The sequence below is a fragment of the Cucumis melo genome, chromosome 4, assembly GCF_025177605.1.
Source record: "Cucumis melo cultivar AY chromosome 4, USDA_Cmelo_AY_1.0, whole genome shotgun sequence".
In the NCBI taxonomy this organism is placed as follows: Eukaryota; Viridiplantae; Streptophyta; class Magnoliopsida; order Cucurbitales; family Cucurbitaceae; genus Cucumis; species Cucumis melo.
In genome coordinates this window covers 1845177-1871332 of record NC_066860.1, presented here as the reverse complement: position 1 = coordinate 1871332, position 26156 = coordinate 1845177, and the positions used below count along the sequence as shown (strand labels likewise).

At 31.8% G+C, this 26156-nt stretch overlaps 4 protein-coding genes across 6 annotated transcripts; all 4 read right to left on the bottom strand.

The window, feature by feature from the left end:
• Positions 1–416: 416 nt before the first annotated feature.
• LOC103503646 (probable rhamnogalacturonate lyase B) lies at positions 417–7279 on the bottom strand. Of its 2 annotated transcripts, XM_008467919.3 has the most exons (15): positions 6861–7277; positions 6648–6769; positions 6499–6555; positions 6228–6341; positions 5987–6106; positions 5248–5389; positions 4464–4634; positions 4157–4312; positions 3951–4057; positions 3458–3548; positions 3202–3343; positions 2638–2794; positions 1994–2110; positions 1773–1902; positions 417–855 (listed from the first exon to the last, which is right to left on the bottom strand). In XM_008467919.3, the coding sequence occupies exons 1-15, from the start codon at positions 6900–6902 to the stop codon at positions 595–597; spliced, it is 1929 nt and encodes a 642-aa protein (XP_008466141.1). In that variant the 5' UTR covers positions 6903–7277; the 3' UTR covers positions 417–594. The 2 variants fall into 2 exon arrangements, with proteins under 2 accessions (XP_008466141.1, XP_050939529.1); XM_051083572.1 differs by lacking the exon at positions 4464–4634 and having other exon boundaries at positions 6861–7279.
• Positions 7280–7898: 619 nt separating this feature from the next.
• LOC103503645 (probable rhamnogalacturonate lyase B) lies at positions 7899–15443 on the bottom strand. 2 transcript variants are annotated; one of them, XM_008467918.3, is made up of 16 exons: positions 15272–15437; positions 15000–15200; positions 13745–13866; positions 13056–13115; positions 12796–12918; positions 12603–12722; positions 12368–12509; positions 11788–11958; positions 11056–11211; positions 10871–10977; positions 10512–10602; positions 9762–9903; positions 9526–9682; positions 9155–9271; positions 8550–8676; positions 7899–8396 (listed from the first exon to the last, which is right to left on the bottom strand). In XM_008467918.3, the coding sequence occupies exons 2-16, from the start codon at positions 15168–15170 to the stop codon at positions 8151–8153; spliced, it is 2052 nt and encodes a 683-aa protein (XP_008466140.3). In that variant the 5' UTR covers positions 15171–15200; positions 15272–15437; the 3' UTR covers positions 7899–8150. The 2 variants fall into 2 exon arrangements, with proteins under 2 accessions (XP_008466140.3, XP_016903557.2); XM_017048068.2 differs by lacking the exon at positions 11788–11958 and having other exon boundaries at positions 15000–15443.
• Positions 15444–17854: 2411 nt separating this feature from the next.
• LOC103503644 (probable rhamnogalacturonate lyase B) lies at positions 17855–24241 on the bottom strand. Its single transcript, XM_008467915.3, has 15 exons — positions 23877–24241; positions 23611–23732; positions 23286–23336; positions 22928–23047; positions 22729–22848; positions 22245–22386; positions 21927–22097; positions 21630–21785; positions 21432–21538; positions 20748–20838; positions 19936–20077; positions 19687–19843; positions 19159–19275; positions 18883–19009; positions 17855–18280 (listed from the first exon to the last, which is right to left on the bottom strand). Exons 1-15 carry the CDS (start codon positions 23916–23918, stop codon positions 18041–18043), a joined length of 1905 nt encoding a protein of 634 aa, XP_008466137.2. The 5' UTR covers positions 23919–24241; the 3' UTR covers positions 17855–18040.
• A 777-nt stretch (positions 24242–25018) lies between these two features.
• On the bottom strand, positions 25019–25747 carry LOC103504009 (putative CCR4-associated factor 1 homolog 8). The gene has a single exon (XM_008468432.1). The coding sequence runs from the start codon at positions 25745–25747 to the stop codon at positions 25019–25021; it is 729 nt and encodes a 242-aa protein (XP_008466654.1).
• Positions 25748–26156: the final 409 nt, after the last annotated feature.

The window sequence follows — 26156 nt, the reverse complement described above, 5'->3', positions numbered from 1 at the left end:
CTTATTTCCATTTCCATCATTAATTATTCACACTTTTGAATGTTTTTTTGATTTCCAACTCTTCAAAGTGCTCCAAAGGTCATGTGAGAATAGGATGATAGAAAATGCATCGAGTCAAAATTTTATCAATGTGAAAAGTTTTATATTGGGATGAATTTCATATAATTAAAAGGTCCTATAAATGTTAATAAAAGCTTTTAAAAATGATTGTTTGAATTTTTTTTTTTAGGCTTGATTCGATGTATGCACTCCTATAGATCCACGTACTTGCAATAACAGATTGCAATGTGGTTGGAAGCATAAACATGAACGTTAGCCAAAGAAGATGATGAATAAGGAGTACAACTATGGAATGAGAGATTCGAATATCTGATTTCTTAAATAAAAATACATGCATTTATGTCAGTTGAACTATATTCATCTCGAAAATGTATATTTTATATCAATCAACCGAAGTTACATAAACTTATAACACTAGGATCATAGTAATTGAAAGGTGAAATTAAGGGGACATACTTTATATCAATCAACCTAAGTTACATAAACTTGCAACACTAGGATCATAGTAATTGAAAGGTGAAATTAAGGGATAGTCTATGAATTTTGTAGAGATATCGAATCGGATGGGGGGCCTTCGAGGCGGATATAATCATACATGACGCCATTGAAAGATGAACTGTTTATAATTTGTGAAAGGAAGATGGTGTTTTCTCCTTCCACAAGTAGAGATCCTAATATGTCAACACTATAGAGTCGATAGAGTCCATGAATTCCATGCCTAGCAATTGCATTGTCATGTCCAATCATTCCTGTTGTAAATAAACTTGGCTTTGCTTCTGGATTATTTACCTGAATCTTTTTTTTTTTAATTAAAAAAAATCACACTTAACATTCAGATTTTTAAGTAAAAAATGAGGTTGAAAATATAAATCTAAAAATCCAGAGATTAAAGAGCAATAAACTCAAATTTCAAGGATTAAATCATCACTTTTGAAACTTAGGAAATACATATTGAAATTAACCTTAACTTATATAACTAACGAGGTAACATTTTGAAAGCAAAAGACCAAATTAAAACTAAATCCAAATTCTACTAATGAAAAAGATATTCTTATTCACTAGATGTATGACACGGATCTTGTTTCTGAAATTAAAAAAAATATATACAAAAACTAAAGAAACCAAATTGTGAATATTTCTATAATTACATAGCTAAACTTTTCTAAATTTTAGTTTGTTTAAGCAAAAAAAAAAAAATTTGAGGTTAAAAGTATAAATTTTAAAATCAAAGGACTAAATTGCAATAAATTTAAAAGGTCAAATATTAACATTTTAAAACTTAAAAACTAAAATAAAATCAAACACAAAACTTAGGACTAAAAGTGAGCATTTTGAAAGCTAAGGACCAAATAAAAACTAAATCCAAAGAAAGAAAAAGGCACTCTAATTAATGGAGATCTAGAATAGGAGATTGAAAAAACCAAAAGTTAAAACATAATTATTGGTAATAGCTCAACAATAATGGGAGTTCATTCTTGGATTAATTTACAAGTTTAGTCCTTTTTAAGTTACAGTATTGAATTCATTAATTATTTGTTCTAAAACAAGTCCTAATGATTTTTTTTTAAAATTATTTTCAAATATAGAAAATTTTGACGGATTCTAAAGTTTTGTTATATTTGTAAATATTTTCAAGAGTTTTGTTATAAGATTTTGAAATCTCATGGAGAAAATGTATAGTAAAGTTAAAACAGTGTAATAAGACTGAGTACCTGTAATTCAGCAACATTGGCAGTGGCCAGAGCCACTCGCAATGTATAGGTGCCGCTCTTATCTATGATATTATCAACTCTAAACTTGATTTCCCATGTGGTTGCTAAATGGGATCCATCATTTCTCTTTCTGTCATTAATTAAAATGAAATTGGATAAACCTTATAATTAAAACTTCATATGTTTTAATTAAACCTACACCATAAATTGATCATGCTTACCGATTAACATGAGCAAAGAACCAATCTTTTGTGTAATCACTGACACCAACTGAATATACTAAGTCTGCATCAGGATATAACTCAGCATATCTTTCCCACAGTCCATACTGTCTGAATCTGATCCAACAGTAAGATTCCAAGAATTTAAGTTTTAAAATTTAGAATCAATGTTGTTTTTCTATAACCTTCTTTTTAATCTAACAACAACAGAACACCACAAACTTTTATGCTCACTAATGGCTTTAGAACTTCCAAGATTATTGATGATTTAGTGACATATTGGGATAGGAAAGGATCTTGAGATTTGTTGAATGAAATCCTTGGCTGATTTAAAAGCTTAAGCTAATAAGTGAAACTAAATTTAATATTATTTTAACTAATACTTTGTTAAGAGTTTGAAATATGTAGAATACCCAACAAGCTAAGTTAAAAAGCAATATTAATCGGAGGAGGAATAACATTGCAGAAGTTTAAACACATGTACTCTTAGACCATTTGCTTTGATACTGTGTTAAATCTATGATTGACACAAAAAAAGTTGTTTGGATTTTTGTAATAATGCTTCCTTTAAATGAGAATAATTCTAAGGATAATGTCATAAGCAAGTGATTACGATAACTGAAACAATGTTAGAGGTCTCGTACCTGTCCGGATGATTGACATACAATTTGTTAATGTACTTTGGATCAGGATCAGGAATATAGAATTCAGCAGCAGAGCGATCAGGAATGCCTATTTCCCATAATGTGGGCCCATTCCTAGGCGGCTCGTAAACAAGATCGCCTACATCCATATCACTACCTGAAATCAAACATCAATGGAATTACAATTGCTGAGTAAAAATAATTATAAGCTGAACAGTTGCAAGCAATGGTGAAATGGCCAACATTTATTACAGTTGTATGAATGATAGGATGCCTAACAATTCGTTTGTGTATGTGTTAGGTACTTAAGCATCTTGGAGAACTACACCCAAAAAAAAAGGAAGAGCCAAGCCACTTAAGTATCACATTGGTCATCCTATTCTAACCGATGTGAGACAAAGACATCCCATAACTACCTTGGTTCTGAACAGTATGACTGAACATCTAATTACTTAGTTGATGACAAAAGTCTTAACGAGTTGAGTTATGAATCAATCAATATACATTTCAACACTCAATTACGTGAATATACAAACGTAAAATGTCCAAAAGGTGAAATAAAACCTGGAGACACATTAATGAGAACATCATAACGGTAGTCACCAATGAAGCCAGGAACCCAAGCATAAAGATTGTAGTCGCCAATGCGTACATGTTCAATGCTAAACGAGCCATCTGCATCTGTTTTGGTCCAAAACTGGTAGCCCTGATCAAAGTTCAAATTACATTATTTTCTTTGTTGTCATTGTTTAATATGTAATGTGCTTCAAAAGTTTGAACTTCAAGTGTTCGTCGACAATTTAAAATCAATCCACAGTACCTTGTTTTCGGTCTGCCATGATCCTGCTTCTCCTGGTGCTGCAAGTCCCACATACGCATCAGTTGCCGGCATTTTCTCCTCGTTAATATATCTGCATGCAAGTGCAATAGATTACAAATTATTCAATCCTAAGCTTTCATCTCAAATTACACGTTAGTTAAAAATCAAAATACAATTTTGCCTCCGATCATCTGAAATTTCAAATGTTAGTCTTTGTTAAACGTCTAAATTTAGTTCCTATACTTCTAAAAAGTCTTTAAAATAATCTATAATATTAATTTATGGTTTATTTTTCTTAAAAAAAAGTCTCAATTAGTCTTCTCTCCATCAATTTTAGAAATATACTCTTTTTTCTTGTATGAAAATTCTTATTATTCTCTAACCAATTTCAATAAAAATCAACTTCAAATGACTAAAATGTTACTATAACATTTTCTCGTATGTGAAACTCTCCATGTGTGTTATCCATGTACGTATCTACATATAGATATACCTATCAAGGACAAATAATTTTCCAGTCAATCTACCACGTTGGTTTGGTGGGGGGAAATCCTCGGAAGCTGGAAAAGAATATGGCCAACTTTGAACTTCTATCGACATCTGAAAAATTGTTGTTCAGAATAAATATTTAAAAGGGAAGTTATATTGGAAATAGCCAATTTCAAGATCAAAATTAAAATATAGCTTTATCACTATAACCTGAGTTTTAGCATCTTCCCACAAAGAAAGTGGATCACCTCCATCAGAAACAGAATTTAGATAGAAAAATACAGGGCCAAAAACTTTCTTCCAAGGCTCATCAGGACTGAGCTTCAACACCAAGTCCTCTCCTGAATAGTGAGCACTAAGAAACATCTGAAATTGTAGCATGATTCGTTAATATGCATATTGTATGCCCTTTTAAATTCTATCATAGAAATTTACGTGAAGTCTATCAATGTCTATCATTGACAAAATATGAAATTTTGTTATGTTTTGTAAATATTTTCGGCAGTAATATACTTACAGCAAGAGCATATGGGCCGACATGAGATGTTAGATTCTGTTTGAGGGGTCCACCTGATCTGAACTCACTGCTTGGAGTGATTTGCCAGAAACCCACCGGAGGATCCATGGATATCCATCCATGCACTTTAAGATCTTTATTTTCACAAGAATATTGGTACTTATCATCTACCTACTCTCAGGCACAATGTTTAATGATATCAGATTCTTACAAACTTAGCTTGTTCCATCAAAGCAATTTGTTTCGGTTTGGATATTTCTTGAGCTTTGTTCTAATTTGATACTTTTTTATGTTTGAGTATGTTTATTCACTACTAAACTCAAAAGCTTAAGTTGATGAGTTACAATAAATTTAATTATATTAATACTTCGACATTTTTTTTCACTTGTAAACTTAAAAATGTATGGAAGAGTCAACAACTCAAAATCAATATTACTTGGAGAGAAAATGACATTGCAAAAGTTTGAACATTGTACCTCTTTGTTTAATACCATGTAAAATTATTACTATACTCAAAAGCTTAAGTTTATAGGTTATGGTAAATTTAATTATATCAATACTTTGATATAGTATATAAGAAAGATGAAAACTCCCAAATGTGTTTCATTTAGAGACTTTTTGTAGAAATATGCAAATGTTTGAGTTTGAACTCAAATCATATTTTATTGGATTTTGTGTTCTTCAATACTGATATAAAAGCTTAAAGTTATGGATTTCTTTATGAAGATACAGAAAATTGTGAGTTAGAAGTTAGACAAAGCAATGTTATGAGAAATAGAAGAACCTCTCCCTTGAACTCAGGTTCTTTAGGATTGACCAGCAACACAGCCTCTGGAAAATCCAAAGGTTTTCCTCTGTGACGTAGTCTATCCTCGGGAAGTGGCATGAATCTCTGTCTGTCATCTGCTATGGCCATATAGTGAAACCTATATTACAATCCAAGAAAGAAAAAAACATCATAATTAATTAATGGTTCACTGCATAACCAATCCAAAAGTGTGTTTAAGCTAAGTAGTTTAAGAAGATGAATTTATTCTAGTAGTTCAGAAAAATTGGATTAATTTAAAAATCGCTTTTGATTGACAGATGAAATCCCAAAAATGACTTTAAAGCGACTAACCGAAATATTTTGTGACCAAACATCATATAACATAATTTTGAAAAAACCTAAAATATAAAACATTTTCAAATGCTAAATTAAAGGCTTCTTTAGGGTGATTCTAAAATAGTGAAAAACACTTCTGTCATTTTCAAAATTACTAGTATACATGCTTTTATCATTCGAAATCAATATTGATGATATGAAAACTGCATTTAAAAATATAGAATTAAATACTAAATTAATTTTGAGTGATTAAAACATGTTTCAAAGTGATTTAGATACACTCCCAAACACACCCTAAAGGGATTATATAACATTTTCAAAATCATTTCCAAACATGAACTAAAAGGTATATCAAACTAATGCCACATATATTAGAGTGGAAGTAAAAAGATTTATGTGGGAGTGTGTGGTTTCGTACTTGTCTTTTCTTAGCTTAAACACAATCCTCGTTTGAGGAAGGTTGAATGGTGGCCATTCCCTCATGTGCTCATAGATGGCATATGAGTAGAATCCAGAGGAGTTACGAAGCATTATGAACCTGAAAAAAGACTTCTATCAGTTTTAGAATGTTCTTGATTTTTTCTTTTCAAGTTATTATTTTAAAACTTAAACATATAAGAACAAAAATACACTACATTCATGATGCAGATTGTAGGCACCTTTTGTCTATGTTTAAGGGAACAGCCTTGTCCTTAAATGAATAATTCCTTTTAAATGAAAGCTCTATCTGTTCCTCATTTTGCACCATCACTTCAAATTCTTTTCCTCTCATCCTGAAAGCATTTTAAATGTCTTGAGACCATTTCAGCTTTAAATTTTCTTCAAGTAGAATTAAAGAAAGCCCATCAATGAACTTTAGATTTTTGAATTGATGAAACAAAACAATAAATTGAAAATTCAGTTTAATAATCTGTTGTTCATTCGTCATACTCATCGAATGTTCCTGTCGTTCCTGAAGTCCCAGAGTTCCACACAAGGTCCCAGTACCTGCATTATATTTCATCAATCAATCCGAGTAAACATCAAGTTTTGAATAAACTAGAAGATCAAAATTGGAGAAAGATAGAGAGACTATATACCCTCTATGAGTTTCCTTATCATCAACTTCTAAAACATTGTCAATGCTGTTGTATTTTATCCCAGTTACATTTCCATCTGGCTTAGACAGTGTCACTTGCAATATACCATTGTCCATAACTACCTGCAGCCCACACAAATGCAAAACACGTCTACACATCTCATAAACCAATATAAATCGTATCGAACAGCAGAAAGAAAGAACCATGACTTACGTGATGATCCTGAATATCCAATTGGAGTATCTCATTTGCCATTTTTGAAAAAGCCTAAGCCCTCGTTCTAGCTGACGATTTCCAGACCCTCCTTAACAGGAAAGAGTTAACAATTTATATGTTCAACTGACAGTATTTCCTTGATTTTGTGTTATGACAATACTTGCAGTAGGAAAGGAAAAATATTTATAGTGCTCTATTTCTAGTTTTCTAAAGCATCTTGTGTTCTGTACATTTAATTTCAATAACGAATCTGGGAGTTGAAGGAAAGGATGGGAAGTTGCAACACTTGAAAGAAATTTCGTAGTTTGATTTTTCTTGAACAAAAGATGAAGTGTTTTCTAATCTTCTCCCTAACAGCACTAATAAAGAGATGAAGGAGACACCACTTCAAATGCCACAAGCAAACGTTATCCACAAAATATGAAATCAATTAATGACTTGAAGTGCATTTGTAATATATATGAAATTACCAATTACATGAGTATAGTGTAGCTAACATCTACACGTGTTTTCAATTTATCATTCTCAACAAAGGATATTCAGTAAAGATAGCTTTTCTATTTAAAGTTGACAAATTTTTTGCTTTAACAATAAACAACTCCTCATTAATATAACAAACAGGAAAAACATTCAAATGATACATATTCCCAAAAGGAGTGAAAAAGAAAATAGTAACAAAAAACATCTAAAAACAAAGTATGCCTCCTACCGTTCAAAACCTCTATTTTCTATAACAAGCCAATGAAGGTGTCTATCTCTCTATTCTTTTACTCTGGGGGCAGTTTGACCCACCGAATGGAGTTAATATGCCGGAGTTAGTAAGTTTGTATACTTGTAAGATGAACTTCCTCAATAAATAGGAAAAGTACAAAGAAAAATAAAAAAAATGGAGTTACTCTATAAATGTAAAAGGTAGAGATAGAGGAGAAGATGGAGTTCCTGATAGATATGAAAAGTAAAGATAGAAGAGAAAATGGATTTCTTTGCTAAATGTGAAAAGTAGAGAAAAATGGAAAGATAGAGTTACTCAATAAATGTGCAGACTTCAATAGTTTTTACTATTAAAGTTGAGTTCATTATCATTGTAAATATTGAGTTTTGTAACGTGAAGAGCTTAACAGTTGCTTTAATGCAAACTCTTCATTCCTTCGACATGCCTAGCTAAAACTTTAAGCAGAAAAGAAAATTCTTTTATTATAGTCAAGGAATTGGACAGTTAATCTCCTCAACTTCTCACCAAAAAAGGCACGTAGAGTCGAGACTTCCTTGGCAAAAAATTGGAATTTTTTACATTTTGGATGTTAAGGGTCCTTCTAGACGAATATAATCGTACATGATCCCCACAAAAGGGCTGTTGCTACTTGCTTGCGTAAGAAGAATTGTATTGTTGCCCACCACAAGCTCACCGCCCGGAATGTCAACCGTGTACAGTCGATAGAGACCATGGATTCCATGTCTAGCTACAGTATTGTCCTTTCCAATCAATCCAGTTGTAAATAATGGAGGAAGTGCTTGTGCATCATTCAGCCGGACCTTAGAGTAACCATACACTTTAGTTTCAAGTAAAAATGGAGACAAACACTTTCGTTAAAGAAAAATGAGTTCGATCCTATGCCGTCCCACAGCCCAAAACCCCGAAGTGACAGATCATAAGCTGTGAAATATAAGATAAAGAGAGTTTCATACTTGTAACTCTGCAGCATGTGCAGTGGCCAATGCAAGACGCAGCCTATATGTTCCATGAGTATCTGGACTGTCAAGTTGGAACTTGATTTTCCAGGTAGTTCCGGCATATTTGTTGTCCCCTATTTTCCTATATCACAAAAAAGGGTTATAGCCAAAAGTGTACCAATTCAATTCCATGTTAACAACAATGTCATAGAAATGCTAACAAGAATTAAACATATGCAATGTCGAGTTGAAAAAACAGTTTGAGTAAGATTGATTCATTGTTAGCCAGTAGCTCATTCATTTGTAAAATTCAACACATCTATTTACAGCCCCTAGATTTGCAAAATTCACCACACAGGCCATCAAAGAATGCGTAAAATGTAAAAGTAAACTCAGTGATAGATAATTGAGACGTATAAGATACAGTCATTATACATAAACAAAGTGAGCTAATTTCATGTGTTTGAAGTCTTGTGCATTCATTTCTACATTTTTGAACATTACTGCCAAATGCAAAATGAGAGAATGCATAACTCGCTTTTATGACCGACCAATTTTAAAATATTATTTAGCAACAAAAAGTCATTGAAAACTGCAAGAACAGTGTAGAAGAAGTAGACCTGGTAACTTGTGCAAAGAACCAATCTTTCTTGTAGTCACTAAGGCCAACTGTGTAAACTAGATCCTCGTTGGGATATAACTCCGCATATCTTTCCCATAATCCATACTGCCTAAACCTGACATAATAATGGATTGAGTAAATTATCATATAAATATGAGTAGATATTTTTATTATTTAATATCCGTGAGTGTATGGACCAACCCACTTGACCCAACAACATTTGGGGGTTAAGAAAACTCGTAGGAAATTAATTCCTACGTAGGTAGTTACCATGGACATAAGCAAGTATTGAAATAGAATTATTGCACTCACACTCCAAATATGTGTAACTATATAAAGAAGAACAGTAAGAACTCAAGGCGAACTTACCGATCTGAATGATTAACATAGAGTTTATTGATATACTTTGGATTAGGATCGGGTATATAGAATTCTGCAGCGGTACGGTCAGGAATGCCTATTTCCCACAATGTAGGACCATCTCTTGGTGGCTCAAAAACAAGTTCACCCACATTGATATCACTGCCTACATACTCAGTGAGATAAAAACTCTAAGTATACACTCAATGAAAGCATGAACGTAGTGATGAAAATGAGGTTAAAACCTGGGGTTACGACGATGAAAGCACTGTATTGGTAATTGCCAATAAAATTGGGGACCCATCCATAAAGACTATAATTTCCACTGCGAACATTATTCAAAGAGAAACTTCCATTCTGATCTGCTCTAGTCCAAAATTGGTACCCCTGAGTTGCCAAACGTATTGAAGTCAACCATAGGTCATCAACAATTTATGAGACGAAAGAAAGAAGTCTGCTCATGCCACTGACTGAATAGGAACAAGTTATGGAGTAGTTTTAGGGGGCATTTGCACTTTTTTACATCCGTAAATGTCCGAACCATCTTACACACCTCAACATATTTCATTAGACAATGTCTGACCCTACAACATTTGATATTGAGAAAACTGGTAGGATATTTATTTCTAAATAGGTTGTCACCATAGAACAATATCCATGACTTCTTAGCCATTTATTGAGACTATGTCTTTTTTATTTACACCAAACCAATTTATGATAGTTTTAGGGGCATTTGCATCCAACCAGCAATTCAAGAAGTGGAATTTTTCAAAAGCAGCCTTCAAAGCACAATAATCTCAATAGTAGTGAATGATTTGGATTGAAAAAGTTAACTATTATTAAAGTAAGTCAAAAGATTAAGCTAAACATACTATCTTTAACTAAACTCGATACTTTAAATTACTAAAAGATCCAATTGATCTTGAATATCTAATTACAATAATTATTGGAAAAAAAACATGTGCAATTTGTAAAATTATCAGATGAGAATGTACCTTGCTTTCATTTTGCCAAGACCCAAGTCCTCCAGGAAGTGCCAAGCCCACATAAGCACCACTTGCGGGCACAGATTCATCACTCACATATCTAAGTAGTACGAAGTATGAAATTTAGAAAATGTGAAAGCATCAATTTACTATAAAATTTAAGCTAATGCATTTTCAAGCGTTTAATTCAAAATATAAGTCAATCATGAAAAAAATTAGAGTATTTAATAACCACTCAATAGATTATTATTAAATGATGTGAAGTGAAATAGTTGTATAAGTATAATGAAACTAAATTTAATTACATATAATGTAACATTTTTGTTTTCTTCTTGCTCTCAGAACTACAACAAATAGATATAAGCTACCTCTCCCGGATTAGGAATCTGCCGCTGACGGTGCCTCGTTGATCGGATTTGGGAAAATCCTCAGAAGCAATGAAACCGTAAGGCCAACTTTGAACTTCAGCCATCATCTGAAAATGACAACTCCATTTAGATCATTGCTCATTGAATTCATCAATATAATTTACATCCTAACAAAAGTTATGTACCTGTTCTTTAGCATTTTGCCAAAGTCTAAGCGGATCCTCTCCTTCAGGCAAGGAATTGAGATGGATAAAGATAGGACCAAAAACCTTCTTCCATGGCTCATTATCTCCGAACTTTATAACCATATCCTCTCCTGCGTAATGAGTGCTATGAAAAACCTAAAAAATACAATTACCATTACCCATTACGTTTCCAGATGTTAACACGATTAGTTTATAATCAATCATCAATAATCATGTACATTTCAAGCCTAACAGGAAGGCAGTGATCAGACTCTTGAGCATATTTTTGGACTGAAATTACTCTGTTTCTCAAATGAACCTTCCATGATCAAAAATTGATTGCCAATTGGACATGGAATCCATCCTACTAAATTCCCACTAAAATGTCGATATTTTGTAAATGGATTATACGTAGAAATTCACAACTTATTTTTCAATATTTTTATAATTTGAGAAACAAATTATTTTTTGAAAAACGGTCAAAAATAACAACAAAATATTTACCTCTCGCAACAAAATTAAATTGAATGTAATAGATTTTTATCCATTTTTTTTGGCATAGTTTTTAAATAGTTTGCTTTTTTTTAATTATTCACAAAAAAATCCATTCCCTTTTTATTTTTATAATAGTTCAAAAATATGTCGTAAAATTAAAATTTTATAGATATTATATGGAAATTTTGATAAAATTAAAACTTTCATATTTGCGTAAACAGAGCTAAGAACACTCACGGTGAGGGTTGTGGGACCGACGTGGGAGGTGAGAAATTGTTTGAGGGGTCCACCGGAGCGGAATTCCTCGGTGGGTGAGATTTGCCAAAGGCCAATGGGCGGGTCGGTGGATATCCACCCGTGAACCCGACTGTCTTTGCTTTCGCAGCCGTATTGGTACTTGTCATCCACCTGCATTGGCCATTGGGACTTATTAAATGATGTGACCACTCAAATTTCTTGCCCTTTCAAATTAAAAAAATATATATATTATGATTATTCACATGTCAAATTATTGCCATTTTTTGAGAGAATGTCAGATTACCACTTTAATCCTCTTAAGAAAAGAATAAACATAATGTTAAATTAATGAATTGAAGTTTTCATCCTTTGGAATATGGATTTATTGACACAATTATGAAAATTAAGGACTAAACTTGTCATTTAATCTTTTTTTTTTTTTTTTAATTTTTGATTTGGGTTAAATTAATTTAGAGTGTTTAATATGTTAGTAAATTTTTAATTATGTGTTTTGAGTTTGGAGAAGTTGTAGAGTATTATTGGCTAGGATTTAGCAAAAGTATATATATAAAAAAGGTACCTCTCCCTTGAACTGTGGTTCTATGGGATCGACAAGAAGGACGGCTTCCGGATAAGCTAAGGCTTGCCCTCGCGGTGGCTTTCGATCGTCAGGCAAAGGCATGAGTCTTTGTCTCTTATCTGCTACAGCCATGTAATGAAACCTAAATCATTCAAAATTTACCATTTCCATGGTCGATTTCAATCAAAATTTCTTCCAAATCGAAACGAGAATTTGAAACTCCGATTTTCTTTACTTGTCTTTTCGTGGCTTGAATGCGATTCTAGTGTTGTCGAGGTTAAACGCAGGCCATTCTTTCAAGTGTTCGTAAATGGCGTACGTATAGAATCCTGATGAATTACGAAGCATCACGAACCTGTAGAATAGAACAATAAGTTTTTGATCGTGCGTTCGTTCGTTTAATTCTCAATCGTTTATGTTTGATTTACCTTTTGTCGATGTTTAAGGGAATGAGCTTGCCACCCGTGGATGAATTGTTGTAAGTTCTACTGAATGAGAGTTCTATTTGTTCTTCATTTTCGACAATTACCTTGAAGTCTGTTGTTTCCAATCTGTACAGAAAATGCATTTTCTTCAAATTTTTGGAAATGCTATGAGATTATGTTAATTTCTTCTATCATCTTCATCAAAATTCAGGAGAAAATTGATAAGTAGAACTTAGAAGAGGTGGTTTTTTTGGGAGCCTTACCGATCTAAAATCCCCTTGGTTCCTGAACTTCCTTCCAAATTCCAAACGATGTCCCAATATCTGAATATTCAATTCAACCCATCAAATTACAAAAAGCATTAGTTTGTATTGATATTTAAGTAAATAATATATTGTAAAATTTGATTGTCTATAGATCAACGGACATCTACAAGTGTCTACCAATAATAAATGACAATTGTCTATCACTATTTGACAATGAAATTTTTTAGTTCAATCAGTTATTATCAATACTCTTAAATCTCAAAATTGAAGATAAAGTCAATTAACATAAACATTCTACAATTAAAAATCACTTTTGAATCAAATAACTTTTTAAAATTATTAAAAGTTTGACTATTTTATAAATGTAAAAAAAAAATGGTTAGCAAACATTTTAATGATTTAGGCCAATATGTAACCATTTTAGTTTCCTTTTATGTTTAATTATGTTCATTTTTTCACATTTTCTTTTCTATGCTTTCCATGTGTATTAAGGAAGCATTAAATTATTGATTAAGTTTAAAAAATGAGACAACCTTTTAAAAACTGTTTTTTTCCTAATTTTGAAAAGTTAGATTTTGTTTTTGAAATTTAATTAAAAAAAATTTAAAAAATAAACACCACATTAAAAAAATAATAAAACTAAAAATAAATTAATTTGTCGTCGTTTGGAAATTACAATCAATTACCCTCTATCATCTTCATCGTTGTCAGTAGAAAGCAAGTTTTCGATCCCTCCATACTCTATTCCATTGACCATACCCTTAGGATTTGACAAGTTGACTTTAATTATTCCGTTGTCCATCACAACCTATACCAACACAATTTGATATGATGATGTTCACTTTAAATCAAAATTAAAATTAATCGCATCTAGTTAAATAATTAGATACACATAATTGTTGCACTGCCATAGGGCTACTAACAAAAACAATAAGACTAACTTTTGTGTCTTAATAATTAAAGACTAAAATATAAATTATTTTAAAACCTTTTTCTTTCATAAAAATGTTGTGATTTATTACATTCGACACATCATCATAAATAGATTTTACACGAAATTTTAGGATAAAATAGTGTAATAGTTATGTTTTTTAATTCACCACCCCATCGTTTCATGTCTTAATTTCAATGAATATTTTAACGAAAATAGTGGTGATTAATTTTTAAACAAATGACAACATTCATGTTATATACACAAACCACTCATAATTTTTAATCTTAACTAAAATACATTAAAGTATTATTTTAACCCTTATATTTTTTTTTTCTTTTGTATTTTTTCATTTCAGTTGTTGAATAACTTAAAATTGTTAATTTGAAATTAATTTTTATCAAGTTTGATTAAGTAATTATTTTTGTTTTTTTAGTTAAAAGAAAAGAAACACAACTTCATGAACATCTATTTTCCAAAATTCATATAAGGAAGTTTAAAATAAACAAAATATCTTTTTATAAGGAAGTTTAAAATAAACAAAATATCTTTTAGAAAAAGATAACGATAAACTAAAAATATGGACCCAATTATAACTTCACCTAAAAGTACCATAATTACCCTCAACTTTGGAAATTGATTATTTGAGAGGTAAAATACATGCATGAATATTAACCATTAACAACAAGGCAAGACTGCTCCTAAATATCACACATCCATTGTAATAAATAAATAAATAAATGGTCATCTTCAAAATTAACAAAGTATTAATACTGTTTACAATAAAAATTCATCGAATTTCTTATAATCTATTAAAAAAATTTGGTATATTTTGTAAATAGCATTTTTTTTTATCTATTCGTAAATAATTCGTCAAAAAAATAATTCAAACTCTTTTTAAAAAATTACTATATGTAAAATTTTTATTGGTGCAGACCAACCGGCCATATACCAACCCGAAGTTCTTTCCTTAAAAAATACTGAGAAAGAGAGAGAGATGATAACATTACATGTTGGTCGATAATGTGCAGTTGCAGCGGCGGGGGTGGCGTGGCGGCCGTCGAGACGGCGTGTCGGGAGTTCATCGGCGGCCATGAGGGTGTTGTTGAAGAGATGAAAGGGAAGAGAAAAGAAGAGAAAAGGCAAAATAAAATTGAGGAAAAAGAATTACTGTTTTTCATTTTTTTTTCCCTCAATTTTTTTGAAAGTTCCTACGTAAAGACAATAAAATAAAAAGAAATGTTCAATTAGAAAAAGAAAAAAGAAAAACTTAGAAGGGAACCTTTTTCTATCTTTATAGCTTGGCTTTGCTAATTTACTTGAACTAAAAGGCAAATCATTCTCTCTCTTTTTCTTTTTTCTCTGTGTTTTCTTTTCCTCCTCGTGAACTCCTTGCTTTGTCGTCACCTCTCTTTGTTATATATATACAACCAAAGGACCGTAATTAGATTTAATTGCAAATTTGATCCTAAAAAAAATTTAAGAATTTAATCCTATGATTTGTTATAGAAAATTAATTAGACGACCATGAATATAACAAAATATCAATTCAATCCGCATTTATTATGTTATTAATAAAATGGTATATTACAAATAAACTGTGTTATTTTTATATATTAAAAAAAAAGATTTTCAAACATAGGAAAAATTAAAATTAAATATAAAATATAGCAAAATTAATTAAATTCTCCGATGCATTAAAAGCTTTTTTTACTCTATTTTATAAATAGTTTAATTTTTTTTTTTACTATTCATAGGAATTATTCTTCTTGAAAAAAATCTATTTATCACTAAAATTTATGAAATTACAGAGACTATTTATGAAATATTATTAAATTATGAAAACAAAATTAAAATATTAAAAAACATAGGATTGATTTCAATTTTTTTTTTTCAAACGGTGGAAACCAAATTTTGCAGTTTTGTTGAATAATTTGTGGTATAGAATATTTATAGATTTTCTTTCTAAAATTATAATAATAACAATGGGAATTAATCTTTGCAAATTTCATCCTAGGAAGTAGGAAGAAAGAACATTAATTATGAATTGATGGTGAATTTTATTTGAAATTGGTTGTGATTGTTATTTATATTAATACGGAAATTAGTTGTTCAATTCTTGTAATTTTCGCTTTGTTTCCTTTTATATTAATTGGGAATATTGCTATATATATAAAATACATAGTTAATAACGTAATAAATCATATTAATTTTTCATGTTGATAGAGATTACAGTAAATTCCTCTTTGTATTTTTTTTTTTTTTTTGGAAAAATGCGGTAAGCTATTGCTGGTCTTTCTTATTCATGATGAAGAATATAAAATCCAATTTAGTTTGAAGTCGTGACCAACCCAACTTACATATGTTGTGTTGGAATTAAGAAATGTATATGTGGTTCAAAATTTTCAATATAAACTTTTTTTTTAATCTTTTACTTTGTTAAGTTACAAGTTTAGGTTGAAAACTTGTCGAGAACGTTGATGGAAATATATGTGATTAAAGGAACGTGAGAGGGAGAAACAACAACTATTTTTGATGGTATGAGGTAGAGGTTTTTTATGTTGAAAATAAAAACAAAGCCGTGAGAGTCTATTCCCAATTTGATGATAGAGTACCAGATGTTTGTTTACCTTAATCAGTGCCGTTAGAATCACCAAAGGAATTAGTATAGGTCCAAGAGGGCTCATGTTATTTATATAATACATCTATAAAAAAAATTGAAATAATATCGATCCTAGTAGTTAGCTAATGGTAAAACTGTCATCTAGATCCTTCTAGACCTAGATTCAAGTTCCACTTTTTACATTTTCTTACGTATTATATTTTAATGAATTATAAAGCTACATCAACAAAATTTTTGAATTCGCCATGATTTAACCATGTTGGTAGAATCAAGTATCAAACGAAGATGTAGTGGATCAAAGTATTCCTATATTAGCTACATAAGAAATAACAAAGAAAACAATTATTTACAGGAGTATGGAACCAAAAGTAAAGCCATGTAGACTAGTAAAGCCATGTAGACTTCCAAAATGACAATTATAGATATGTGGAGGTTACGTTCCTTCCAACAATTTTATTTAATATTTAACTTTTTAGAAACTATTTTGACACAAAATGAATGAACAAAATTTTTTTATATTGAACTAAAACATAATTTAACATTCAATTGTATTATGTCACCCTTCTCACTTGTTTAATGCCTTAAGAACTGGTTGGCCGTTGTGAAGGAAAAAGAAAGTTGGTTGTAATTAGTTTTATCAAACAATTATAGTAACCGATCTATATAATTATGGTCCTTTCTATATAGCCTTTCACAAGTGCAACTTGTAAGTTCACAACTTTAGAAGAAAAACAGCACCAATTATTCTAAAGTAGAGTAGACCCATTAATTAATTAATTAAGAATAAATTTAAAGGCTAAGAAGCTATGGTTAAATATATGTTTCGAATCAATTTTAAACATGATAAAGTTGACTTGACAATTTCAAAATTATTTCCATATATAGTAAAATTATTTCCATATATAGTTAACTATCTTCTACAGGTCGCCTTATTTTCTTGTATTATTTTGACTAGTTTCGACGTATTTCTTGAACATCTAAAAATTGTTATTTATATAATCTATCTTATTTTTTATTTTTTGTCTCTTAAAAATTAAGCAAATAACAAAAACAACCACAGTTAAGTTAATTTGTTTTGTTGTCTACTTTTAGTCAACATTTCTAAGAAAATAAAGCAAAACTTTAAAAAAAAAAAATTAAATAAATTTTTGTTTTTGTTTTTTAGTTTCACAAATAATTCAAATGTTTACCATCAAAACTATAGTAAGGAAATTAAGAGCAAATAAATTTACGAGGATAAAATAAAAAACGAAATTGCTACTAAACAAAGGTTAAAAAATCAGAAAATGAGTCAAGTAACGATCTCTCAGAAACAATTAATGCATACACAAATAGTGAAGATAGAGATGAGCAATACGAAATAGGGAATTTAACTCGAGTAAAATGAAATGCAGTACATAAAATATTTTTATGTAAATAAAGAATTAATCACTTTGTTGGAGGACCTTCGAGACGGATATAATCATACATGATACCCTGAAAAGGGCTGGTGCAGCGTGGCTGAGTCAAGAAGATTGTGTTTTCTCCTTCAACAAGATGACACCCTGCTACGCTCACGCTATAAACCCAATAAATTCCATGAATTCCATGTCTTGCAATTGAATTGTCTCTCCCTATCAACCCACTCGTAAACAAAGGTCGCTTCGATCTCGGATCATTTACCCGGACCTAGGAGGGCGAAAGCAGACAGAGAAATGGAGAAATACGATTAAGGTTAAATTATAAGTTTAGTCCTTGACTTTGAATTTTGCGTCTATCCCGTCCCTACAACTTTCAAAGTGTTTTAAAATTTTAAAATGTCATTTTATGTCTAAGGATGCACATGAGACGTTAAGTTGGTTACTATAGTCTAAGAGTTAAATATAATAGTCTCTACAAGTAGAGACTGTTTTAGTTTGGATAGTAAGTAGTAAACACATCATTAAAGAGGTATTTCAAAGAGTGTTGTTGTATATAATTACAAACTACAAATAGTAGTAAACACCATTATTAAATTTGGAGTCTCGAACATAGAGCTCACTCCACCAACTGCAAGTTGGAGGCCAAAACAGCCTCGAAAAATTTTAATTTTGTACCTAACAGAACTCTAACTAATTCAAAAGATTAAAAATTAACTTATCTATTAGATATAATTTAAATTTTACGTTAATAAGCTCTAAATTTTATTTTGTCTAATAGATTCGTGAATTTTCAAATAAACTACATAGACACAATTCTTAAAGTTCAGAGACTAATTTATTTCAGTTATCACTAATCGTACAGCATAGTACCTGCAATTCAGCAAGAGTAGCAGAAGCAATTGCAACCCGTAGCATATACATACTCTTGCGATCCACTCTATCGAGTTGAAATTTGATTTGCCAAGTAGTTCCTTCATGTGAATTACTGTTTGTCTTCCTGCAATAAATGGAATAGTTTGATGACAAATACAAGACATGTCGACGACCATAGTCATTAATTAAGAGGAGAAATTGTTTGTCGGTATGAGGACAACGATCGCCGTTGTTGTTCTTGGTCGTGACAATGAAGAGCCAAAGAAATGTTACCTAGGGACATGAGCAAAGAACCAATCTTTTCTATAGTCACTTGTGCCAACTGTGTATACTAAATCCTCGTCTGGGTACAATTCAGCGTATCTGTCCCACAACCCGTACTGTCGAAACCTGCAGAGTATAAGCGTTAAACATGAGAGAGTTCAGCTTTAGTTGGATTTGAATCACTCATGATCGACCTAAGTCATTGTTAATGTTAAGATTCTTCTTCCACAAACAGAAAATTTTAACAAAGAACACAAATATCCAAGAAATCACAAGGAGAACATCATGTGATATAGCTACTTCAAAGGAAAATCCACTGACATTAATGTTGATAAGAAAAACAATTACAAGTGATAGAAATAAAGAATCAGCACTTTTCAATACATTCTAAAGGGTTAAGTGTCCTCCCGCAAGTATCAAACGCTCAACAAAATTCTCCAAACCTCCAGCCATACTCTCTCCTACTATTTATTACCCAAAAGACATAAGAAATTTCATTCATGTTTAATTACTAGTAGAACTGAAGAAAAGGAGTACCTGTCAGGATGGTTGACAAAGAGTTTATTAATATATATTGGATTAGGATCAGGAACATAGAACTCGGACGCAGAGCGATCGGGAATGCCTATTTCCCAAAGCGTAGGCCCATCTCTAGGAGGTTCATATACAAGATCACCCATTTCAATGCAAGATCCTACATTTCAACTTGGAATTCTGTAACTGTGCACTTAAAAATTGAAGGCTTGAGTCAATTTAATATGCAATACAGGGAAGAGGGAACTGTACCTTGGCTTACATTGACGAGGGCGTCACAGCGATAATCTCCAATGAAGCCAGGAACCCATGCATATAGATTATAGTCACCGGTGAGTACGTGGTTGATGGTAAAATAACCACCATCATCTGCTCTAGTCCAGAATTGATATCCCTGACAATAAGAATAAACTCTTTTAAATGATACATGCGATTTAACCTTACGGAAACTACTAACGAAAAGTTCATATAATCAAATGAAGCTAGAAGGCTTGAATTTCAAAGCATGTGAGTTAAAATGTAGTTCTAAAAGCTCAATCATTCATTATTTTCCATTTCTTTTCAAGGACTTCATTGAAATTAATGAAAGAATCAAACAAAATTAGTTTTATCCTCATCCTTTCATTATTGCTTCTTTAATTTCTTTGATACCATCTTCACAAAAAGATGAGACTCTATTCATTTTATTAAACCACCAATTCACCCAAAAGCTTAAGCTGGTGGTTGAGGGAAAATTTAATTATATACGACCAACACTTCCCCTCACATGTGGAGAGACTAAACCTTCGGTCCTCTGCAAACGTTGTATTTTTAATAAAAGTCAATAAGACAATTGTCTTATCTATTCTTCTGCTGCTCTAACACGCTTTCATAGACATGTGTTGGGTTTTTTATTTCATATTCCCACCTCAACTATTTTTTAGAGCGCCTCGTATATGCTCGCCTTTTTTTTTACCTTGTCTTGAAGTCCTAGAAGACTATTGCGCTTTATAAATACCTCAAGCTTTAAAAAAAACTGACAAGGCAGACGATAATAGACAATTTCTGGAAACAAAGTTAATTACTTTGCATTCTCTCTGCCATGATCCCACTTCTCCTGGTGCAGACAATCCGACGAAGGCTCCACTGCCTGGAAGATAGTCTTGATCCACATACCTAGATATTTTAAAAACAAAGGTCCAAGCACATAAATTAAACTAAGAAATTAGACAAGTAGAGAATTTAATTAATAATATTCTGTTTCTTGTTTATCGTTTTCATTTCAAGCTTTAGAAATGTCAGTATATTCCTTCTTCCTTTTTTTTTTTTTTTTTTTTTGTGCTAAATACATTTCTAAATCCATTTAAAGTCTTACGAATATAGGAGTGTGGGTCCCTGAATTCAATTTCCAGATTTCTAACTTAACAACATTTATTGATTTTTCATTTTTATTTTTTCAGAAATCATAAAAATAAAATAGAAAATAAATTTATGAATCAAAAGCAACAAATTTTGGTTACTGTAGAAAACCTGTTTTTCAACGTTTGATTATCTGCTACAGATTTTTTAATATTGATAAGCGTTTACCATCTTTACTACATCTTGCAGTTGAAACTTGAAAGGAGTCATGAAATTTTCACATAGCAGATACATCCTCTTTATAGCTCTTTACGAAAATATACTAAAAGATATTAGCCAAATGATGTTTGATAAACTACCACACCATTGTATCGGTTCTTACCAAGAATTTACAAATATGAAATGCTTACCTGTCAAAAACCAGTAGCCTACCACTAACCATACCCCGTTGATCTTTTTTTGAGAAATCCTCTGATGCAGGGAAACTATATGGCCAACTTTCGACTTCTGCCATCATCTGATAATCATATGATTATAGGTATTTCTCGTCAAAGTGTCATCCACAAAAAGACAAAAGTTGAGTCACTGAGTGTCTTAATGCATCAAACCTGTATTTTAGCATCCTCCCATAACCAAAATGGGTCATCTCCAACTGAGGTTGAATTAAGATATAGAAAAACAGGGCCAAAAACTTTCTTCCATGGCTCACCAGCTCTAAATTTTGGCACCAAATCTTGTCCCGCATAATGAGCACTAAGAAATATCTGACAAGAGCAAGTTAGAAAGAAAGGTGAGAATTGCTAGAAATCCTACTTGTGACACAAGATCACCCGAATATGTAATAACTCAATGTGCAATACACGAAAGAAAGAACTAATGATGATCAGCAATGTTCGATCACCTACAGCAAGGGTTGTAGGTCCCACGTGTGATGTTAGACTTTGCTTAAGAGGCCCACCTGACCGAAATTCATCACTGGGTGTAATCTGCCAAAACCCGGTGGGTGGGTTGGTGCTTATCCATCCATGAACCTTTAAGTTGTTGTTTTCACACGAGTATTGGTATTTGTCATCCACCTGAACAAAAAAGGATCATATCAAAAGAAGGTGGATCCTATCAAAACCGTGTTGGAAATCAAGACAAAACATATGGAATTGAAAATGCTGGTTCAATATCAATCAACCAGTCCATTCCCAGAAGAGAGAATAGTCATCCACGAGTACCTCACCCTTGAGAGCAGAGTTCTTGGGATCAGTAAGCAAGACAGCTTCAGGATAGGCCAAAGTTTGGCATCTTCCAGATAACCGATCATCAGGCAAGGGCATGACTCTCTGCCTATTGTCAGCTACAGCCATGTACTGAAACCTATCAATTCAATCATTGGTTTGATTATTGAAATTGAAAGTATCAAAGCTATGGGAGACTTGAGAAACTGAATAAGCAAGTCCTCTAATTACTGGCCATTTCAAAAGCAAGTATAGAATGAAATAAAGAAAAAAATGGTCATTCTCTGATATGATGATAGGAAACAATAACCATTCATTGATATGATGAAATGGGATACAAAAGAATTTCATAGTGAAGGATAAAGGCTACAAAAGGCACCTCATTAACAAAGACGGTAATAATATAATTACAAAAAGGGAGAGACAATTATATGCGTGTCGATGAAATCATAAATGACTCATAAAGATAGAGTATGCTCACTTGTCTTTTCTAAGTTTAAAGGTGATCCTGGTTTCACCAATATCGAAATCAGGCCAATCCTTCAAGTGCTCATAAATAGCATAAGAGTAAAATCCAGAGGAACCACGTAGTACTATGAACCTAGAAGAGAAACTCGATTGAGTGATTGAGTAAATAATTAACAAGAACGAGTACAATGATAAGAAATTTGATGGCAAACCTTTTGTCTATATTCAAAGGAACAAACTTGCCCTCAAGGGAGGGATCCCACATTCTCACAAAAGAAAGCTCAACCTGTTCCTCATTTTCCACTATAACACTAAACCTTGACCCTTTAATCCTGCATGCCAATTGATTCTCAAATTACATGACAACATAAAGTACAATAAAACCAGTCCAATGCAGAAAAAAAATGGAGAAAATTAGCAGCTGTTTGGCAACTGGAAAGATGGACGATCAAAGCTCCGACTTCAAGAGAGGAAATGCATGCCAATTACTACCAAACTAAGCTCATTTTGGCCTTTCATTCCAAGACTAACATATAAATAATTAAAAAGGTGAAGAAGGAAAAGGCATACACGTCAAATATTCCCATGCTTCCTGGAGAATTCCAAACAAGGTCCCAGTACCTGAATATTTTTTTCAAAAAAAAAAAAAAGAGATGGTCATCTTAAACTCCCTTGTACCATTCAGTAACTATTTGGTTACTTAAAATTTAGGTTATAATACCAAGTTAATCAATGAGTTCCATTGTGTTTGTTATTCATTTTCTACTCATGGTTTCGAAAACCAAGCCCAATTTTGGAAAACTATTAAACTAAATAAGTACATAGGTCGAAAACTAGTTTTTCTTTTTGAGAATTGGATTAAAAATAGCAAAGATTAAAAATGATGAGTGTATACCCTCTATTAGATTCAGGATTAAGAACTTCAAGTAGATTGTCAACACCATTATATCGTATGCCAGTGATAATTCCATCAGGCTTTGATAAAGTTAGTTGCAATATACCATTATCCACCACCACCTGTACATAACACGAATAAACAAAGAATAATATGGACAATTTCTTAAAGAAATTACAATATTATTTTCTTCAGTACTCAATTCTACATAGTTTTCGTCTGGAATATCTTCACAGAGTCGGAACAAAATAGAAAATCTAACTTACATGATGATCTCGTATCTGCAACCGGACGGCTTTGGATGACATTGTAAAACTTTCACACTAAAAGTTTCTATAAGAAAAGTTAGTGGAGCAAACAGAAGTAGAAGATTAAAAGGAAAATGGAAATTCAAAGGACAGAGATGAAGAACAGTTTGTTGTAATGGCGGACATTGATAGAGAAGAGAAAACTAATTGATAGCATGAACACGATCGACTGAGAATAAGAACGGATTACGATGATCAAACTGTAGAAGAATTTTTCACTTTTTTTTTTTCCGATTCGGATTCGCGAATTCTTTGCTCGACGGCGAAGGTTGGAATTTAATACTGCACGGAACTGGCGCGCGGTCGGTATGATCAATGATGTTTATATGGATGATATAATATAGAATAAAATTTAAATCTCATCCTTACATGATTTCGGTTTTGATAAATTTTAGAAATAGTTACAGATATAATAATTAAATTTAAAATATTAATAAATCCATAATTTATTGGTGATAGAAATCAATTACTATTATATATTGAGTCGCTCTGGATGAGATGAAACTAAAAAGTAGAAAAATAATAAATGGATGGAGTTTAGAGATTAAAATATAACTAAAAAAAGAGAGTATTAAAAAAGCATAAGAAAAAAGAATAATATTCAAAGATAGCATTATATATCAATAGATTTTTAAGAGTTTTTGCACTCTCTCAAATTAAACCAAATGAAATTCCTACCTAATAATAAAAAAATCTTAAGATCCTAACACACTATGTTTGCATCAAAAGCTAAGGAGGTAGCCCTTTTTAGTGATTGGCTTGTGCACTTATTACTATTATCGATCAATTTCATCCATTAGTATATTCAAGTTCACCACTATGTTTGCATCAGGGGTTGTTGAGAAGTAGCAATGTAACTTGGAATGAGTAGCAAATCAGCGAAACATCGGTCAGAAAGATGGTTGGGATGAAAGTTGTGGAAAGGCAATGAGTTTGGGTAATATGATACTGTGGTTGTTAGGTTGTTGAAAATTTTGGAAAGGTAATGAGTTTGGGTAATATGTTATTGGATAGCAAAAGGTTCTATATCATTTGAATTCTGTATTGAAAACCATACAAAAATCCATCAGTAGTCTCTGGCGAAAACTTGAGCATCTTCTTCATCTTCGCATACGCCAAAGCCACTTGAGCATCTTCTTCATCTTCACATACGCCAAAGCTATCAGCAAACTATCAGAACCACCGTTGAAAATAGTGTCGTTCACATTGAGTAACTCAGCAAGTCTCTTAAGTCCCAGTTCACCGTTCATTAAGTGTTCACAATTGCAAATCATGTGCTTGAGGTCGTTCACTGTACCAAGCTGACGTTGAGCTATGGTGGCAAATTCCACCATGGACTCTGGCATGGTTCTGATCATCATTAGCTTCAACAAATAAGCAACATCGTAAATGCCATGGAATGTGATCCATTTGGTTATTCGATTGCTAGAAAAGATCGGCAAAAATGCACGTCGAAATTCAGCCGATGGAATTCTGTATTTCCTATGTTTCTTGAATTCAAACCATTTGTTGTTCTTCAAATATTGGATTGATGTAGGACTAGAGAAGTCTGTTTGTTCATCAAAATCAGAAAAGGTGAACACCCAAGACAACCCAACATGCTCGTTCTTATCCATCAGAGTGAGACCCAGTTGAAGAATTTTCAAATGGTTTAGATTGAACTTCAAATCTTGGTAGAGATGTTCCTCGGGAGCACCTCTCGGAGTTGATCGGAGAAAGCCAAGGAACTCAGTGTCCATCACGATCATTGGCAACTTGAAAAGTTGGTCGTTGAGAATGGCCAATTCTTGGGTGAGATTATGATACCAAACTTGTCGAACGAAACTCATGATTTAACAAAGGTTTTTACATTGAGAGATGATTGATGATTGCTGGATTCTCTAAACATATATAGAGAGAATTTTGAAATGGAGATTTGCAAAAGGAAAAGGAATTGAGTTTTCTTAGGGAAAAGAAAAAGGAAAATAAATTCCACTAATAACTACTTTATATTAAATATTTATTTTATTTTTTATTTTAATTGGACCAAAAATATATTATTGGATTTGTAGCATAAAAATATTTAAGGAAAAAGGAAAATATTTTTTTTTTTATTTTAACGTAAGCGTAAAATAATTATTCATTAAAGGAACATTCTTAAGAATAACAAAATATTGAAACTATTTACAAAATATAACAAAATTCATCAAATTCTCTAAGGATCATTAGAGTTTTTATTTTTGTTATATTTTGTAAATA

What these genes read in the sequence shown, in the direction of transcription:
- LOC103503646 (XM_008467919.3), bottom strand. Translation starts at nt 6,902, where the DNA reads ATGGCAAATGAGATACTCCAATTGGATATTCAGGATCATCAC. An exon ending in TCTCATTAATGTGTCTCCAG is followed by an intron (nt 2,795 to 3,201) that starts GTTTTATTTCAC and finishes GTTTGATTTCAG; the next exon opens with GTAGTGATATGGATGTAGGC. An exon ending in TATGTCAATCATCCGGACAG is followed by an intron (nt 2,111 to 2,637) that starts GTACGAGACCTC and finishes CTGTTGGATCAG; the next exon opens with ATTCAGACAGTATGGACTGT.
- LOC103503645 (XM_008467918.3), bottom strand. Translation starts at nt 15,170, where the DNA reads ATGAAAAACAGTAATTCTTTTTCCTCAATTTTATTTTGCCTTTTCTCT. An exon ending in TCGGTCCCACAACCCTCACC is followed by an intron (nt 11,212 to 11,787) that starts GTGAGTGTTCTT and finishes TGTATTTTTTAG; the next exon opens with GTTTTTCATAGCACTCATTA. An exon ending in TTTCATCGTCGTAACCCCAG is followed by an intron (nt 9,683 to 9,761) that starts GTTTTAACCTCA and finishes CTGAGTATGTAG; the next exon opens with GCAGTGATATCAATGTGGGT.
- LOC103503644 (XM_008467915.3), bottom strand. Translation starts at nt 23,918, where the DNA reads ATGTCATCCAAAGCCGTCCGGTTGCAGATACGAGATCATCAT. An exon ending in TGCAGATACGAGATCATCAT is followed by an intron (nt 23,733 to 23,876) that starts GTAAGTTAGATT and finishes TGTTATGTACAG; the next exon opens with GTGGTGGTGGATAATGGTAT. An exon ending in GGGAGGATGCTAAAATACAG is followed by an intron (nt 21,539 to 21,629) that starts GTTTGATGCATT and finishes TATGATTATCAG; the next exon opens with ATGATGGCAGAAGTCGAAAG.
- LOC103504009 (XM_008468432.1), bottom strand. Translation starts at nt 25,747, where the DNA reads ATGAGTTTCGTTCGACAAGTTTGGTATCATAATCTCACCCAAGAATTG.